The 12,776-nt window shown below is 35.0% G+C and overlaps 1 protein-coding gene across 6 annotated transcripts in view; it reads right to left on the bottom strand.

Annotated features, from left to right (window-relative positions):
- The window catches only part of Map2k5 (mitogen-activated protein kinase kinase 5), a 235,694-nt gene that overhangs the window by 152,616 nt on the left and 70,302 nt on the right, over positions 1 to 12,776 (bottom strand). For all 6 annotated transcript variants that reach the window (XM_077799532.1, XM_026408801.2, XM_026408803.2 and 3 more), the window contains one exon: positions 5,216 to 5,255. In XM_077799532.1, coding sequence (XP_077655658.1) covers positions 5,216 to 5,255 — 40 coding nt within the window. The remainder of the gene's footprint in view (positions 1 to 5,215; positions 5,256 to 12,776) is intronic.

The raw sequence follows: 12,776 nt of genomic DNA, 5'->3' as shown, positions 1-12,776 counted from the left end.
CAGAAAAGGCATGGGTTTAAGAGCACATGGGACAAGATTGTCTGGGTTTAATCTGGGTTCCACTAATTATGAATTGTGAGAAACTGGATAAGCTATTTAACTTCTCTGTGCCTCAGGTCCAGCATCTCTTAAATGGGGATCAATAACAGTAAAAAAGACTATTATATTAACTGAGGAAAATGTATGTAAAGTACTCAATACAGTATAAATCATCAGCAAATGGCAGCTTCCATTTACTGAGAGAACAGTTTAAAAGCTGGCCAATCTGTCTGAGGAGACGCAAAACAAGCATCTGGATTAGGGCAGGAAAGGAGGAGGTGCCAAGAGCAAGCAGACAGAATCACACAGAGACCCACAGGCCTCCAGACCTGGGACATGCGCCAGAACACAATGATCACTGAGAGGGGGATAACAAGTCAGAGGAGCCCTCTGGTAGTCCAGCTTCCTGACTAGGGACAGTTTTTAGGCCTCAGTGCAGGGAGGGGAACTCAGGTAGAGATCAGTCATCTTCTTGAGTTGAGAAGACAGAGGCCGAGACGACTAGCGTTGGCTGGCAAAGGACTAAAGGGAGAAAGCTCAGAAGTCAGCAGAGGGGGTGATGGAGTCTTCAGCAGGGTAACGAGCGTCACAGGGATGTCAGAGGAAGCAATACTGGGCAGAAGACCTACCCAGGGCAGAAAAAGTTTATGTTCCACCAGCCAGGGTACAACTCTTGTAATTTCCAAGACACTGAGTAGACTATTCAGAAGAACACTGCCTGTGCTGAGTTAGTTCTGCACCGATCACTGGACTGTCCTCTCTAATAAAGCTCAAAAGCAAGTCTAAAAAGAAAAAATCAAATTATTTCAAAGTCACTAAATAGTATCTCAGAACAAAGTCAACAATATTTATAGGAATGCAAAACTACAGAGCAATTATGCTACATGACTGGCACCATAAAAAATTGTAAGACAAAAAAAAAAAAAAAAAAAGGTAAGAAATACAACCCCAAATGAGGAGATATAGGAACCAGTCAAAACTTATCCAAAAATAACATATATGATAGAATTAGTACAAAAGATCATTAACTTACTTTCACAACTATATTCCATACATTCAAGAAGGTAGAAAAAATTAAGTATGTCAAGTAAAGACATTATCCCTATTTAAATTATGGATAAAAAATAAATTAGGGATGAAAAGGACAACATCTGAAATGAAAAATAAACTGAACAGGAGTAACATTACATTAGACAATGGAAGAAAAAAATCAGTGAACTTGAGGACACAGGACTAGAAACTATCCAAAATTAAACATAAAAAAAGACATGAATAAATAATATAGTGTCATTTTGTTGTAGGGTAAGATTAAGTGACCTTGTACATATGCAATTAAAGTTCCCAAAGGCAGTGGTTGATACTTGAAGAAAAAATGGTTAAACAATTTCCACATTTGATGAAAGTTAAAAACCACAGATCCAAGAATAACAACAAATTCCATGTATGTGAATAACAAAAAAAAAATTACAACAAAGCTCAACATAATCAAGTTGCTTAAAAGCAGTAAAAACAAACAAACAAACTTAGAAGTAGCCAGAGAAGAAGCCATTACTAACATACAGGAGGACAAAGATTAAAAATAACAGTAAGCTTCCAGCTGGAAAGAATGCAAACAGTGAAACTAAATCTTTAAAATCCTAATGAAAAGAACAGTCAACCCAGAATTTATTGCACTACGAGACTTACACTACTACTAATGTAAAAAAAAAAAAAGTCCTGGGCTAGGGCTGGGGCTCAGTGGCAGGATGCTTGCCTGGCATGTGTGAGGCCCTGGGTTTCACCCTCAGCACCATATAAAAATAAATTAAAAAATAAAGGTATTGCGTCCATCTACAACTAAAAAGTATTAAAAGAAAAGAAGTCCTTCAGATAGATAGAAGAAAAAGAGTATCAGATGGAAATCTACACCACAAAAAAGATTGAAAATCAATGGAATTGGTAAATACATGGATAAATATAAAATGTATCTTTTCTTACTTTTAAAGGTATGTCCCTAAAAGATTAATATCTAAAACAAAAACAGCAACAGTGCCTTTTGAGATTTATTACATAGAACGAAGTAAAATGTACAATAGTAACACAATGGTAGAGATAGGGAAATGAATATGTACTACCGTAAGATTCTTAGTATATAAAGTACTGCAATGTTATAACATAGGGAGACTATGAGAAGTTAAAAATGTATACTACAAAATCTAAAAACAGAGAAGAGGCTGGCAGGTATACAAACACACACATACACACACAAAAAAAAAAAAAAAAGAAAAAGAAAACAAAGAACATAATGATAGCTTTGAATCTGACCATATCAACAATTACATGAAATGGCCCCAACATACCACTTAAAAAGCAGAGATCAGACTGGATTACAAAGACCCGACTATATGCTGCTTACAAGAAATCCTTTTCAAATGTAAAGATACAGAAAGTTGAAAATAATACACTAACACCAGTCAAAATACCACTGGAGTGGCTATATTAATATCAGACGTGAATTTCAGAGCAAAGAATATTTCCACAAAGACAGTCATTTCATAATGACAAAGGGACTAATTCATATAACAACCCTATACATACCTAATAGTATATCTTCAAAATACAGAAAGTAAAAAGTGATATAAGTATAAAAAAAAATACAGGCAAAGCTACAATTATTGTTAGATATTTTAATGCCTCTCTTTCAAAAATTATAGAAGTTTAAAAAAATCAGTAAAGATACAGAAGATCTGAAAACTACTGACAGCCAGCTTGATCTAGATGATATTTATACAACACCTTCTACATAATTGGGACAATATATTCTTCTCCTGTGCACAAGGAACATTTACCAAGACAGATCATGTTTTGAGCCTTAAAACAAGTCTCAATAAATTTAAGTTAATTTCAATTATACAAAGTATGTTTGAACACAGTAGAATGAAATTAAAAATCAATAACAGAAAGATATATGGAAAGTCTTCAAATATTTGGAAATTTAAAAATTCTTAAGAATTAATGAACAGCACTACCTGTTTTGAAAAGATGGTACATTTCTTTTTTTTCAGTATGACTATTATATAAGCTACATGATTTTTGCCTCATCTATCAAGAAGCAGAGGGCTGGGGGCTGGGATTGTCACTCAGAGGTGGAGCATTCTTTTGTATGTGTGAGGCACTGGGTTCTATCCTCAGCAACACATTAAAAAAATAAATAAATATACAAAATAAAGTTAATAAAAAAAGCACAGGGCTAAACAAAAAGTTTAATCAAAATATCATATCTACTTTTACATTATTTATTCGTTCAACTCAGTTTGAACACACAGTATGTGATTGTATAGAATCCAGAAATACAAAGTGAATTTAATATAGTTCTTGGTCTAAAGCCCATTTTAAAGCTAGGGTGTAGTGAACAGTATATTTGTAAACTCCAACTATTTTCATTTAATTAAAGTCTCTACTTTGTAAAACATATCCTTTATAAAAATTTGCCTTTAATTCTTTCCGGAAACAGCTGCTGGTCCCTTGCCATTCCCAACTAAGTAATCATGCACAAGAATTTTAACATTATCCTATGTTAAACATGATTTAAAATGTATGAAATTATTTAAAAATTGATAATGTACTTGTAAGGCAAAACAATTATAGTTTTTTGGACAATTTATAGCAGTGTTCTTCTCTCTTGGAATAAATAACCTAAATGTGACTATCTTTAAGTATACCATCAGCAACAATCTAAGATTGTTAGCATCCAAGAAACAAATAACTGAATAAGTGGGAAAATAGTGTTGAAGTTGTTGGTGGTGTTCTGTTACTGCAAAGGGAGCTCAGGAGGGAAAGAAAAGAATCCAGCACCAGGGTGGTATAACATCTGCACTTGGTGAGCTCAGGGGAAGATGGGGATAGAGCCTGCTCCTAGAGTTTCAATCTTGGACCTCAGTTTTCTCCTATAAATAGATGAATACAATACATTTACAATAGATGACCTCCAAGGTCTCAATTCTACAATTCTGTGGACCTAGTTTGGTTGAAATACAAAAGAACATACTCTAAGAGGGAAGCTCTGTTGTAACTCCTCACCATAAGCTATTTAAGTTATTAAAATGACTAATGATGCCACATCACACATTCTAGGTGCTATACTACGTGTGATATGGAAAAAGAACTCTGGACTGTGCTAGTAATCTGAAGATATAAGCCTTAGTTTCAGTTTAATCTTTATAAAAGGTATAAGCATTTGCAAATTAATTGTTCTAATCCTTAGTTTCTTCAGGAAAAGATGAAGAAAAATGAACTAGTTCAAGTGTTAGGGAAGGAGACCAGTTTCTCGCTGTGAAGGGTTACAAAGTCCTTTTGGAAATATCCCTTGAAAGGACAGATAGAGAACAGAGGGATGAGCAAGGATAGTGACTTTAAGACTATCCAGTATAGTAAAGGACATGAGCTTTAGAGTTAAACAGACTTCTTTACAAAATAAGTCCTTCCTCTTCTAACCCTGTGACCTTGGACAATTCAGGTTTCTGAGTCTCAATTTCCTCAAATTTAAAATAGGCAGGATTACTCTTCAGCTTTAAGGATTAAAGGTAATAGTTATAAAACATCTAGCATCATACCTGGCATATAACAGTCACACAAAAAATAAATGCTTTCATTATGAAAGTCAAGGAGGGCCCGAGAGGAAATAATCAACTAGGAAAGCAGAGGATATGTATGTAGAGGCACCAAGAGACAAATCTGCAGAGGGCCTGCCCAGGTTGCTATCCAAGAGCACAGTGTTAAAAGGGGTTTGTGGGGTTCCGACTTCAAGTTACAAAGGGCTCAGTCATACTACAATTCAAGACAGTCCATCAGCAAACTTGAACTTTTAAATAAGGAAATTTGTAAGTTGTGGCAGATAAGGAGAAAAGGAAATGCATGAGCGCTAAGGTTCTGAGCTGCATTACAAAGAACACAGGGAGGCAGCTCAGCAGAGATCAGGGAAAGAATGTTCTCTTGAGAAGAGCTACAATGCAAGGAGCATTGAACTTAAGACCCCCCCCCCCCCCCCCCCCCCCCCCCCCGTGCCTGAATGTCACAACAGGGCCACCTGAACCTTAAACCATTCCATCTCCTCTCTGACAATACCTGTGACTCAAGCTAACAAGAGAAAGGAAAGCAGTAAACATCAAGAATTTCATAAAATAAACCCAGTGCTTACCTTTACAGCTAATATTTTCCCACTTGGAACATGATATGCTCTATAGAAAGAAAAAAACAATAACAGTTACTTGAGATCACTAAACGACCTATAAAATGGTTAAGGACACAAATGTCAATTCAAACATTTCTGCAGCAATGGGAGACATACATGGTACTTTCAAAGAACATTAATCATGTTAGTCGTTTATATTTCTGTGGAGCTTAATGGTTTAAAACCAAAGTGATTCATTATACATTACCTTAAAATAACCCTCCAAGGTAATACTGGTACTATTATCCTCCTTCTATAGATGAAAACTGAAGCAAAGAGAAGTTAGGCAGTTTGCCCAATGGTGCAAAGTGAGTAGGGACAGATCTAGACCTCAAACCCCGGTCTTCTGGCTCCAGATCATTTATGACTGTTATCGTATGTGTGCGTGGGTGGGGAAGGGGTTATCTACAATTCCATGCTAAGCACAGAATGGAGGCATGTAAAATGAGAAGTTTTGCTTGTGTCTCTTTCAATTACATATGCAGATAAACCACACCACCACATTTCATCAAAATAATCATAAAACACATAGAATTAGTTTTGGATGACAATATAATTCCATGTAAGGAATCACAGTTATAATGCTCAAGCATGTGGCTCTTCTTAAGCAGAAAGGTAGGCTCCAAGTATCAGATACAGCAAAATAATTACAACTTAAATCAAGAAATATGAACTGGGCCTCGGTGTAGCTCAGTGGTACAGAGCTTAAGCAGCAGGTGCAAGGCACTGGGTTTGATCCCCAGCCCTGCAAAAATAAATAAATAAATAAAAGAGATGTGAATACATTAATTTATGAAAAAAGAGTAAGAGAATAAAAATTGTGAAATAAAATACCATTCACCAAGCCCTACTGTGTTTAAATGTAATGTGGTCTTTAACACATACATAGGATGGACCACATATTCTGACCATTATCCAGAAACAAATTGACTTGCATTAAATTTCAAAACCATGTTACATAAACAACTATCATAACTGAAAGCTCATAAAAGCATAAAAAGACAAATTAGTTTGGAAGAACTAAAATATGCTCTGTAGAAGATGTCACACACATCCAGCTAGTGTTAAGACATGCACAGCTAGGGACCACGTGAGGGAAAAAGAAGGAAGTACTTCAAGAATGCCTTGTCCTCATTTGTTTAATTGAAAAATAAATTTATCAGGCCCCTAAACTGCTCATTTCTTAAAAATAAAAATAAAACTTCTATATTCCACTATTACGAAAATGGAAGCATCATTTTTTGCTATTCTGACAAATATATTTGGTTGCTCTGTCAAGTTATAAAGTTTTATTAAGGTATAATCTATATAGGACAAAATTTTCACTTGTTTTAAGGGTACAATTTAATGATTTTTAGTAAATTTATAGAGTTAAGCATCACTGATGTTTTGGGAGTGAATGACTTCTAGAAATGGTTGTTACTAAATGCCTACAGAGAAGAATTGGGAAACACACACACACACACACACACACACACACACTCTTATATATCAATAAATTGATATATAAAGACATGCACTATACTTTTCTCAATGCCTAACAGGGAAGTTGGGACTATGTTAATTTGAAATGCAATTTAAGGAATTTAGTAACCTTATTCCATGTAAATATACCAGTTTCTTCCCAGAACTTTTAAAATACTGTGTATTGGGATCATTAACCAAGGACTGAAATAGGAAGAGAAATAGTTGAATGCATAAACAAGGATTTGAAAGTTGTAAAAAGAGCAGTGTTGTTACTTTGAACAACAAGCAACACCTGGACTTCTGAGACCAGCTGCAGCGATAAGGAAATGATTAGCAGATAGTCTAATATATATACCATACTGGGCAGTTTGGCAACTTAATTAGCTTGTCAAGAAAGCTGATCTCTTTTCCAAAAGAAAGGTCTTCTATTTCCAACTGAATTAAAAGGGGGAGGCTTGATGATTTAATTATGACGCACGCTAATTCATCCGTGGAAGTTTGGGTTCGATTTCGAGCAATAAAGATGCTGTGTGGCTTGATTTACAGGGCAATGACAGTACCAATTTAACATTTAATCATCAAGAAGGGGATGACGGAGGCAATGCCAGGCATGAGTCGGTATGTCCCTTGACTCTGCAAATGGCATTCTACCTGGAGAAACGGAATTTGTTTACTTCCAACAGATACTGCCTCTCAATTGGATACTGCATCTCAACTGTCTTGACCTTCCTCAACACATTAACTGTAAAGTGATTAATGAAGTTTGAATGGAGGCTCTGGTTACACCAAAAGACATCTATACACCTCTGCAATGTTTTAATTAACAGCTAACACTTCAAATTAGTTTGTTGTTGCCACAGTAATTACCTGTTCCAAAGAGTGCATGGAGGAAGCATTTTTATGAGATATTTGCAGTGCTTAGTCCTTGAGTGTTCCCTTTTGTTTGTGACCACCACATGTCTTCTGGAAACAGTCCCAGCCCTTAAAATTGGGCACACAGCACATACACTTTACAATGGCAAAAGCCAGGAGTCTGGCATAAAGTTTTGGATATATAAAAATAACAAAAAGATTAGTACAAGAGATCATTTAATGTCCACACTTCCTCACGTTCTTTTGTTATTTTTTGTGATGCTGGGAATCTAACCCAGGGCCTCAGACACACAGAAAAAGTGCTATAGCAAGGAGCTACATCTCAAGCCCTCTTACTTCCTTTTCCCCTTGGAACAATAAATTCTAGACGACTGAACAAAGAAGCTGGTAGCAATCTTTAATCTTGATACAGAACCAGAGTTTATTGAGCTAGTAGAGAATACAGAAAATGACCAAATCAAATCCCTTTCTTTCACATCAGAAACATCCAAAAAGCCAGATTAAATTACTTGTCCAAGCTCACCGTCAGTAGCAAAACCAAGACTGGAACCGTGGCAGGATTTACCTATGCTCGCACCTAAAGGTAATGTGAAGGGAAGTTTCCCTGGCTGTATTCTAGGACAGTGAAACACACAATGCACAATGTACAAAAGTACAGATTTATTTCAGTCAAGCCCAGGACCATCACATCCAAATCTCTCCAGGCAAGGAAGCATTCTGCAATGGCCACCAACCTATCCCTGAGGCAGAAGAGCAAAGTGTGTGGAACCAAACACAGTGCCTGGTTCTCACCCCAGCTCTGCCACCTCTTAAACACCAGAGCATGACCATTAGTAAACCTCACTCTGGATCAGTCTTATCAAGTCTGGAATAGGTAAAGTAGTTTCTACTTAACAGAGTTGTGAGAATTCAATGAGATAATACTGAGGACAGGACCTTGCACTCAGGAAGCATCCACTAAATGTTATGAGCTAGGAAGCCTGCAAAGTAGCTGAGTGTTTTAAAGAGTAAAATCATAGCCTGAAAGAGCAATAAGATCTCTCAGCTTCAATCAGCTATACAGTCCACAAATGAACATCTAATAAAGCTTTAGATGAAGAACTGGCAAAACACTGAAATAAATCATTCATTATAAAGAAAAGTTGTATTACTTCGTGTTGAACCAACTTTGAAGACAAAGAATTAAAGCAGCCATTTGAAATGTGTATATACCACGATTTAAATTCTAGACTTCTTACCATGTGTAGCTCTTGCCCATGATTGTAAGCTACACCATAGACAATTGTGACAAGTGCCCTGTACTGGTGTTCACAGCAGCAGAAATACCATTTGACAATCACTGTTGCTAAGTTAGAAAGTCAATGCTACATTCTCTTTGGCTTAATAAAAAGAAAAACAGAAACCACCCTAAAAATATCTGTCTACCTTCCTCTAATATACATCCTCACAGACTCCATGAAGTAAAACTGCGAGTACTCTCCTGCTTCAGAGGCCTTGGCTGCTCTGTTATAGCTCCTACCACACTGCAGAAAACTGTTCATGCATCTGTGTGCCATACTGGTGAGCAAGGGCTACCAAGTCTTAATCACCTTCTATTCTTTATGTTTGCAGAATTGTTAGCCCGTGGTATGTGCAGAATAATTAATGAAAAAAATCTATCTTTTGGATGGTGTTTTACAAAGAAATTCCACATGCATTTAATTAATTGATTCTATAATCTTATGAGTAGATGTTATTATCATCATTCCCCTTTCATGGGTAGATTTCTAACTACTGAATCAAAGGTCCTTATAGATTTCACAATCTGGCTCCTGGCTATCCCACTGATCCCTGCTTCTGCTAATCTTCCTTATCCCCAATAATTATTCTGCTCCACTAGACATGCTCCTGCTTCAGGGCCTTTGCACCTACCCCTGAGGCCTGGACCATTCCAATGTTGCCTGGCTTGCTCCATCATTTCCTTCAGGCCTACTGTTACTTGGTTAATGTTCCTACATAAGACAGCCCATTCTCCCTTTACCTCATTCTTCATAGAATTATAATCACCCCCATAGAGTGTATTTATTTATCATCTGTTTCCCACCAATGGAAAGGAAACTCCATGGAAACAGACTTCTGGGGTTTTTTGTTCACTGCTGTATCTGCAGTGTCTTCCTATGCCAGGTACAACTTGGTAAATATTTGTTGAATAAATAAATGTATGAATTTTCTTAATTGCTATAGGTTGATTTTTATATTTTTCTAGAATAGCTTTGTTTAATTTCTCTAGGAAATTATTCATTTTATTTTCAAAATTATGTCATAAAATTATTCATTGCATCCTCTAATTATTCTTTAAATCTCTATGTAGAATTATGTTACCCCACTTAATTCCTAATTTTGTTACTTATGTCTTTGTTATATTTGATCAGTGTTTTAAAGGAACCAATTTTTGATTCTGTTGAATTGTTACATTAACTTTTGTGCTTTAGTATTTCTTCCAAATTTCTTTGGGTTTACTCCCTGCCCCTGCCTATGTCATTTTTTGAATTATATCATATGTCAATTAATACCCAGTTTTTCCTTTCTAATGTCTATAAAACAATACTTTAAATATGACTTTGATGTATTTCATGAGTTTTCACACATGGCACATCTTTTTTGTTCAGTTATAAATATCTTTATTTCCATTATGATATTTTACATGACTCATAAGTTATTCAGATGTAGACATTTTAATTTCTAAATATAGGAAAGTGATTAACTTATAAATATTGATTTCTAAACTAACTGTACTTTAATCAGAAAAGTGATTTGTATTTTACAGACTGAATTAAGACTTGCTTGGTGCCCTAGTACATAACCAATTTAAAAACAACAGTTCTTTATCTGAAAAAAAGTATATTCTCGATTTAATTAGTTCAGAGTTCTATATATGATCCTTAGACCAGGCTGTTAATTGTGATGTTAACATTTTCTATGTCCTTATTAATTTTCATCTTATGGATGGATGTACTAATTGCTGATATTCTCCCACTATAAGGATTTACCAAAATTTCCATGTAATTCTATTTTTGCTTTATGTATTTTAAAGTTCTGTTATTAGTTACATGTAAGTTTAGGGCTGTTGTGTAATCAGTCTCTCTCTCTCTCTCTCTCTCTCAATACTTTTTTGTTATAGATAGATACAATATCTTTATTTATTTATTTATTTTTATGTGGTGCTGAGGATGGAACCCAGTGCCTCACATGTGCAAGACAGGCGCCCTACAACTGAGCTACAGCTCCAGCCCCAGTTTCTTTTCCTTTATCATCAGTTAGTAATCCTTTTTATCTCTAAAAATGCTTTTTACCTAAAATTTATTTTGCTTTATATTAATATATAAACTGTTATTTATTTATTTAAATTTTTGCTTCCTCCTACCCCTTTTCTTTCAACATTACTATGTCTCTATATTTCAGGAATTTCTTTTAGTCTAAAAAGATACAGTATTGCATTTTTAAAAGTTCAATCTAAGTAATCTATTGACTGGCAGTATTAATCTATTTATATTTATTATAATGATTGGTAACTTGGATTTATTTCTACACATTATTCATTTACTTTATACTTCACTCCCTCACTCCTCTACCCTAGTAAATCTCTTCATTCTGTCCATTTGTTTTTAAATTATACATTCTATTCATTTTTTTTAGTTGTTACCCACATAATTTTTTACAATTCTGCCTGACTCAATGAACTGCAAAGTTAAATGCTATCTCTCTCCTTCTCCTAAACAATATAAAAATCTTAGAATGCTTTAATTCTAATCAGCCCTTCTCATCTTAGTATATTATTTTGTCTGTCTTTTTGTCTGATTTAATTTTGATGTCCCTAAGTTAAAAACTATTATTGGTTTTATATATCCAGTTTTACCTAAATGGTCCCCATACTTCTTTCATTCTATTCCTTTCTGGATTCAATTTGAATCTATTATCTTCTTCCTAAAGTAGTTCCCTTGGTAGTAAATTAACTCCCTTCCCCCATCTATCCTTCCTTTCTCTACACACACAGAGACACACACAGACACTTTTATAATAGTTTCTGAAGGTGGATTTATTTTGCCCTCATTCTTGAATCATATTTAACTGGGACAATTATTTTTCTCTCAGCCCTGTGAGGATACTGTCTTTCAGCTTTCATTATTGTTTCTGAAAAAAATTTGCTTTCCAATACAAAGTCACTGAAGGATTTTGAACAAGGTAGAGATATTGTAGGACCTTAACTTTAAAAATCATTATTTCAGCTGCCAATTACCATGACATGAGTAGTGAGAAGAAAAAAAAAAAAAACAGAACTAGCAAGGAACACTTAGAAAGCTGTTGCAGTTGTCTAGGCAAGAGGTGGTGCCAACAGGAACTTGGGTAGTAACAGTGGATGCGGGAAAGAAGAAACAGACACAAAAGACTTTGACAAGGGACAATGCATGAAACACAAGAATAAGGAAGATAAATCTTTAATTTCATGCTAAGGTGATGGGAGAACTGTAGCCATACTTATTAGCACAAGTAGGCATGCTCATCCTGCCAGCCTTAGACTACATACCCTGTACTTTTAAGCTATTTCATTCAACAACATGTACCTGGTACCTATCACAATACTAAACTCACAGTAGATACTCAAATATTTCTGAGTTAATAAATAAATGGGGTAGTAGGAAATGGGAGAAAGGAAAAGGGATTACTAACAATTCCTAAGATTCTATAGAATTATTCCAACTTCCCTATGATCTATGTATCCTAAGTCACATTTTACAGATGACAATAGAAACACAATCAGGGTATTGAGAAACCCATTAAGAGTTCATGAGTGGCAGACACAGATTTCAAATCTGAGTCTACCTCAATTCAACCTTTATGTTCTTCCACTACAAAAAAAAAGTATATATAGACGGTAACTGTAAATGAGTTTACTTCAGGATATTGTGAATGCTGAAGGTGGGATTTAAAAAGAGTGCAAGGAAATTATACTAATCAGATTGCCCTCACTGTCATTTCATTTATCCATTGGCATCAATTACTTTATTGCCTTATGATACTTCACATGTTCCTATTCTAAATTATTATTTTTCTTCAATAATTTAGTATTTCAATTATTTCATTTTAAATATACTTTATTTAACAATGTTATAAACTCTAATTACTTAACTGTACTATCGATTATTACCAT

Source organism: Urocitellus parryii, chromosome 6, assembly GCF_045843805.1.
Source record: "Urocitellus parryii isolate mUroPar1 chromosome 6, mUroPar1.hap1, whole genome shotgun sequence".
Classification (NCBI taxonomy): domain Eukaryota; kingdom Metazoa; phylum Chordata; class Mammalia; order Rodentia; family Sciuridae; genus Urocitellus; species Urocitellus parryii.
The sequence above is the reverse complement of the archived record's forward strand: the minus strand, read 5'-3'. Positions and strand labels throughout refer to the sequence as shown.